At 48.4% G+C, this 7,047-nt stretch overlaps 1 protein-coding gene across 1 annotated transcript in view; it reads left to right on the forward strand.

Moving 5' to 3' along the window:
• The first annotated feature begins 1,860 nt into the window (after positions 1 to 1,860).
• The window catches only part of Ccdc3 (coiled-coil domain containing 3), a 65,400-nt gene continuing 60,213 nt past the window's right edge, over positions 1,861 to 7,047 (forward strand). Inside the window, exons 1-2 of the mRNA XM_042686206.1 lie at positions 1,861 to 2,252; positions 4,777 to 4,951. Coding sequence (XP_042542140.1) covers positions 1,861 to 2,252; positions 4,777 to 4,951 — 567 coding nt within the window. The remainder of the gene's footprint in view (positions 2,253 to 4,776; positions 4,952 to 7,047) is intronic.

Here is a 7,047-nt window from a genome sequence, read left to right on the forward strand (position 1 = left end):
GGCAGACTATAGGCAGGAGTCAGAGATGCTTGGCACTGATGCTCTGGAAATGATTTTGACAACTATTTTAAATCCTTCAAAACATGTTGAGGGCCTGCAGAGTGTGTTGGCATATGCCTGTAATCCCAGCACTCAGGAAGCTGAGGCAGGAAGATGGTTGAGGTCACCATGGGCTACATAGTGAAACTTGTCTCAATGCCTGACTATGCAGGATTCTTTGCCCTGAAGGAGATTCTGATCCTTCCTTCCTTGGGCTTTCCAGCCCATTACAGAGGTTTCCAGAACAACTCCCGATGAGTCACTAGAGTCTAGGCTCTTGTGACCCTCACGTCAGCTGAAGCCTCAAGGGTCACATGACCTTTCCATCCAAGACACAAGAACCCTCCCTCCCATTTCTCTAGACTCCTTCAGTGCTTCAGTGGAGACTGGCTTTCTGTTGCAATGGCCTACAGTACACGTTCACAAATTCAATCCTCCTAACTAAAGTGTCAGGACTCCTGGGAAGAAGACTCCGGGCTCCTAGGGAGGTGAGTCTAAGCCTTTGAACTTCTACTCTTAATTCTGTAACCTTTCTTCCTGCAGATTTTCCCAGAAACTCTCTACTGGGCAGGTCATGGAACAATCTAGCTGAGTTCCAAGGGCACAAACTTTTCAGAATCCAAATCAAAAACAATGCTTTGAGAACAACCTCTTACTTTCCAGTAGTCTTGCTTATATACTTATTGTAAAAATATATGTTATACGTGTTCCCCATGTGACACTTATATGGCATCCATATATTTATAAAGAAATACTCTTGCTGGGCATGGTGGTGCATACTTGGTGCTGTTTTGGAGACCCACCTACTAATGTTGCCATCCAAAACTGGCAGAGAAAAAGCTGAAAACCCATAGGGTCTGGAATGTGTGCTTGCCTGCAAGTGTGAAGCTCAAACCTGCAAACACTCTTGTTTGTTCTCAGAACACCAGGAGTGAAACAGGCACCCAGGAAGTCGGGAACACTCTTTGGTTTGGGCCTCATTGAATCGGTGGACATTAACTGGTGAAAAGCTGTTTTGAGTTGACTGCTGAATTTGTATCCCAGGTTTAGGAAATCTGGAAGTTTGAATGTTTGTAGGTCATTTCACTTTAAAAAGGTCATGGCAAGGTGGCTTCTCCCCCTCCCCCCCCCCCCCATCTTTATCAGGGCTTTCTGAAGTTCATTAGAGGGGGGAAGTTCCTGAAGAAGTTCAATAGGAGAAAGAGAGAAGAAAGGACTTTCTGAATTTATTAGGAGAGTGAGAGGGACAGGAAGGAGAGGGAGATGGAGAGAGACAGACAGACCAGACAGACAGAATCCCTCTTTCTCTGGAAGAGAAAGTCAATCTGATTTCTACGTAGTGTATTCTGGCTCTAGAAAACCGAGTCTCCCAGAATAATCAAATGAAGAGCGGGATTTTTAGTGTGTCCGCGTTTTCAGGGTCGCGGTACACCTGGCAAACTGTGGCCCCTGGCGCTAGGCCGGGCTGCACGCCGGCCTCCCCACGGGGGAACTCGGCCGGCGGGGGCGTCCCTGGGGCCGAGGTGGGTAGGCGCGGGGTCCTGGCCAGGGACCCGGAGCCCCAGGACAGCGGCGCGCGGAGCCGCCGACTCCCCGCCCTCCCCACGCCCCCATCGCGGGGGAGAGGGGGCAGAGCGAGGGGGGCGGGCGCCGATCCCCACCCCACCCCGTGGGGGCCCCCGGAGACCTGTTTTAAAGCGCGGCGCGGGCGCGGGCCGGGCGCTGACGGTGAGAGCGGTGCCTGGGCGGCCCTGGCGCTCCCCGCGCCCCTCCCGGGAGAGCTCGGGCCATGCACCCCGGCTAGCGCCCGCCGCCGCCGGCATGCCGCGCCCGCCGCGCCCGCTGCGCCCGCTGCTGCTGGCCGCGCTCTGCCTGGCCGCGCGCCCCGCGCCCGCGCGCGCCTGCCAGCTGCCCTCCGAGTGGAGACCCCTGAGCGAGGGCTGCCGCGCCGAGCTGGCCGAGATCATCGTGTACGCCAAGGTGCTGGCGCTGCACCCCGACGTGCCCGGCCTCTACAACCACCTGCCCTGGCAGGACCACGCCGGCCAGGACGGCCTCTTCTACTCGGCCGAGGTGGAGATGCTGTGCGACCAGGCGTGGGGCAGCATGCTGGAGGTGCCCGCCGGCTCCAGGCTCAACCTCAGCGGCCTGGGCTACTTCGCCTGCCACTCGCACACCGTGGTGCAGGACTACGCCTACTTCTTCTTCCTCAGGTGAGCCCGGTGGGCCTCACCTGTCCGCGCCCTGTCCCGGAGCCGGGCACTCCGGAGACCCCCCCCCCCCCATCCCCAGCCGTGGGCCTCGGGCCACGGGCCAAGCTAGCGTATGCCCTAGGCTCCCGCGCCCAGTGAAGCTGCGTTCTTTTCCTGCTTGCTCAGAGGAGATCCTGACCCGCCCTGGCTGAATGAAGCTGGTTAAAACACAGGGGTGGTTTCTTCGGGGGTCCTGTAACACCCGCCCCACCAAGAGTGTGTGATTTCCAACAGCCCCGCTGGCGTCTGGACGGGAGCAGAACGCAGAGCAGGACCATCTTTGAAATGGGTCATTGGGGTTGTGGCTAGTTCTTCCTAAGTGTGATTGTGGTGTCTGTGTGTGTATGTGTATGTATGTATGTATGTACACTGGGGCTTGAACTCAGGGCCTGGCACTTGTCTGGCACTCTACCACTTGAGCCAAAGCCCCACTTCTGGCTTTTGGGTGGTTAATTGGAGATAAGAGTCTCAGGGATTTTCCTGTCCTGGCTGGCTTCCAATCAGGATCCTTAGATCTCAGTCTCCGGAATAACTAGGATTATAGTCCTCAACTCCGAAGTGTGATTTTTGAGCCAGTTGCTTGTCAGATTCTCCCCTCACAAGGAAGACGGGTTAATACCTGGTGTTTCTCTCCCACCTGAGTCAGCATTACAACCGAATGTCCCTTTTCACCTGTTCATGTCGGGTTATTCAAGCTAGCAAACTTTATAGATGCCAGCTGAGGCTCCAACCCTCCTCCACAGTGTTTTGATGGGTAGATCAGGTAGGTGGAGCTCTTTGACTCTAGCCAGCATCAGTGTTGGGAAGTTCTGTGAAACTGGTTTGTTGTCAAAATGGAAGGCATCTGCTCAAGAGTGCAAACAGTTCTTATTGACTACTGAATTCTTCCCAAAGTTGAAAGAGTTGGGCAGGTAGAACCCTAACTGTGTGTGTAAGATGTTTCCAACTAAGAGTGATAGAGAGCCAGACACTGTGAAGCATGTCTATAACCCCAGCTATTCAGGAAGGGAAAGTAGAAGTTGAAGCAAAGATAGATTCTGCCCCAAACAAAAGGATTAGAGGTGTGGCTCAGGAGGAGTGTGCTTGCCTAGCATGTGTGAATGAGACCCTGGGTCCAGTCCCCCAGACTGCAAAAATAGATAAAACTTTCAAGAAGATATCAAAATGGATGGAATCGGACCCACATCAGATAGTGAATACATTAATCCAAAGCGATTGTAATCAGTAATCATTCTGGTCTCCCCAATCCATGACATGCTTTTGGGTACGACTGCCCTGGGGCTGCAGATTCATTTCAGCTCTGAGAAAGTAAACAGTTCCACAGAGGGGTGGTTGTAAACTCGTGGCAATGTTTTCCATCTTGGAGTCAGAATATCTAAGTTTAGAATACACGACCTGCTTTGTGTTGGCTTAAGTGCTTGCGTTAGATTAGGTTGTCTCTCTCTTTTCCCCCCTCCTTTCTGTTGTTTAAAAAGTATAGTTTCCAAATGAAGTCAGCCAGAACCGAGAGATTGCGTTGATTCTGTGAAACTTAACTCTGATTTTTTTCATGTTATTATTTAGGAAAAATTCTGAGAACCTAGCTATAAAAGTATTCAAAACCACTTTATTTTCCAAAGGAAAAAATTCAAACTACTAGAGCACACATTGGTTTTTCCTTTTTTTTTTTTTAAATTATGAAATCCAGTTTTGTCCCATGGCTTTGTGGAGGCCAGCCAGCAATCACATGTTTTGCTCTTAATATATTTACAAAAAGTTAGTGCAGACATACAGACTTGCACAGCAGACTGACAGTTATTACACAGGGCTGTCTTGCCTGAAGTAAGTTAGCAAATGCATACAAGTCATTCCTCCTTTGTTAATGCTCGATCCACTGGATGAGAACAGATTTGGTCAGAGAGGGTGTGTGTGGGGAGTGAGATGGGGAGGGGAGAGTGGGATGACCACACCTACTTTAGCCTAGATTGTAATTCTTTCCCCAAAGACCAAGACTTCTTGGTCTTTTGGGTATGTGATTGACACTGGGCTCTGTAAAAAGGTTCAGTAATACCCACACCATTCATTAATAGTCATACTGCTCGCATGTGTCAAGTGCTTTACTTACTGAATTTTCCAATGCAATCTGTATGATACTACCAAGTCAGTAGGTACTACTCTACTGAACAGATTGCCAGACTGAGTCTTAGAGAAGAAATTGGTGACACAAGATAAAGCCATGATAGGACTAGAACCCAGGAACTGTCCTTCCTCTCAGTAGGAAGCAAGGAGCACTAGGGGAAGAGAAGCCCTGAAGGACTTAGAAGACACACACACAGACAGGAATGTGCACACACCTTCCCTTTTCTGTCCAGATTCAGTCTTTATGAATAGCTGTGGAAACTTCTGCCATGAAATTGAAAAGGCCATCCCTTCTTCTATGACTTTGTTGATGCCTGTCCACCCCTTGTGGTCTACTCTACATTTTTTCTTCTTCTTTCCTGACTAGAATGGATGAAAATTATAACCTCTTGCCTCATGGAGTCAATTTCCAAGATGCCATCTTTCCAGATACTCAAGAGAACAGAAGGATGTTTTCCAGTCTTTTCCAGTTTGCTAACTGCTCCCAAGGGCAGCAGCTGGCGACTTTCTCCAGCGACTGGGAGATCCAGGAAGACAACAGGGTAAGGATTGCTTGGGCCTTGTATGGTGGCAAAAAAAAAAAGCTACATCGTATAGGAATTTGGTGACCCACACAGTTAACAGTACTCTTTTAAAGGCCCAGACCAAAACATTTATCTTGTCCCATGTCCATCTGTTTAAAAACATAAGTCATTCTGGGCACTGATGGTTCATGCCTATAATCCTAGCTACTCTTGAGGCTGAGATCTGAGGATTGAGGTTCAAAGCCAGCCTGGGCAGTGAAGTCCATGAGACCCTTATCTCTAATTAGCCAGGAAAACACCAGGAGTAAGGCATGGGTCCAGTGGCAGAGCACAAGCCTTGAGTCAAAAAGCCATATGAGAGGTTCTGGGTTCAAGTCCTAGTACTGGCACATACACAATCCACTTCCCCCCTCCCCCGCACTGCCGAAAAACACACTGTTCTTAAACTTTGGATTTACAGGGTTTTCTCCTCTGATAAAGGAGTTCTTCAGAAAGTATGGAAACAAGAGATAACAGTTGTTACCCTCTGCCTCAGTTACCTCTTCTCCAGAAACAGAAGTAGCATCCAGCTGATAGGGCTGATGCGATATGGAGTCTATATATGAAAAATGTAAATATGGACTAGGTGTGGTGATGAATGCTTATAATCCCAGACACTTGGGAGGCTGAGGCAAGGGGATCTTGGGCTATTTTTTTGGAAGGTTGCCACTTTCCTAAAAATGGCCGATCAAACTGCTGTTGGCCTATGGGGGTGGTGGCCCATGCCATCATTCACCCATCCTTCATCAAAAATGCTTTTAAGGCCATGTGGGAAAAAGTTCTGATGTGTTTCAAACATAGGGACCTTCTTGTAGGGATGAGAACATCTGGCTCACAGGCTAGATAAGGCCTGAGGGATCGTTTGAGAGATGGTACAGACACATATTCTTACCAGTTTCCCATGGTCTGTCTGCCTATACGGTTAGTTTGTGTGTTTGGGGGCTGGGATGGGGGGTTGGACTTGGACTCAAGCTCTCACTCAGCTTTCTTGCTCAAAGGTGGTGTTCCACCTCTTGAACCCTGCCTCCAGTCTAGCTTTTTGCTGGCTAATTGGAGATGGAGTCTCTTGGCTTGGAAACTGTGATCCACCAGGTCTGAGGCTCCTGAGTAGCTAGGATGACCCATGCATGAAGGGTATAAGGGAAGTAACTGGTGGTTTAGCCTCTTGTCAGGTAGTTGCCCTCATACTTTCAAACCTCCTTGACCCCCAGGGACCTCTGCATGCTACTTGTGTGATCTGTCCTCCTTCACATGATTTACAGTGGCTTTTCTTAGTTCCACACTGTTCACAGAAATCTAGCATCCTCTAAACCCTCCTTCACACTTGGACAGAATTTTAGAAAAGCTTGTTTGGCATTTCCCCTCCCAACCTGGTTCTGAGCACCTGTTTTATCAGGAATCCTTTCTTTGTTGTTGTTGTTGTTAGTTTGAGACGAGTCTTACTACATAGCCCAAGCTAGCCTTGAACCTGTGATGCTCCTTTTTTTCTTTTTTTTGGTCTGGCTCATTTTGTGAGAACTTTGCTTCTATAAGCAAATCCTTGATAAAACAATAATTTATGCCAAGGGATCACATATTATTCTAAAAATACTTGGAAAGAGCTTAGCCCCCAAACTCTTCAGCTACATAATTTTATTAGCCCTATGATCACATAATGAAGCTGTTAACATTGCTTTGGAATTCAGTTTTTCCAACATTTGAGCAAGAAGCATAGCACAATAGGACCGTAGAGAATTGGTTCAGTGAGGAGTAGGAGTAGATCTTTTCTGCTGATCAGATGTTGATTTTGAAGACAATTCCTTTGTCTTTTCCTGTTAGTCACCCTGGCCTTTTAGATAACAAAGTATAGGGGTGCTGAAGGAAGAGTTAGAACTAGAGGAGCTGGAAAGAATTTCTCCTGGGTACTCTGATTCTGAGTAGGGGCATTTAGAAGTCCCATCTGAGACATCCTAAACTTTTTCTGGACTGCTTGCTCTATTTCAGTTTTCTCCTGGCCTATTTTAAGTATAAACACATCAGAGGTAAGTGAAATTGGCTCATTATTATAAAACTTAACTGGAAACAAAAAATGAATT

This window comes from Dipodomys spectabilis, unplaced genomic scaffold (genome assembly GCF_019054845.1).
Source record: "Dipodomys spectabilis isolate Male_0828 unplaced genomic scaffold, ASM1905484v1 ptg000096l, whole genome shotgun sequence".
Taxonomy (NCBI): Eukaryota; Metazoa; Chordata; class Mammalia; order Rodentia; family Heteromyidae; genus Dipodomys; species Dipodomys spectabilis.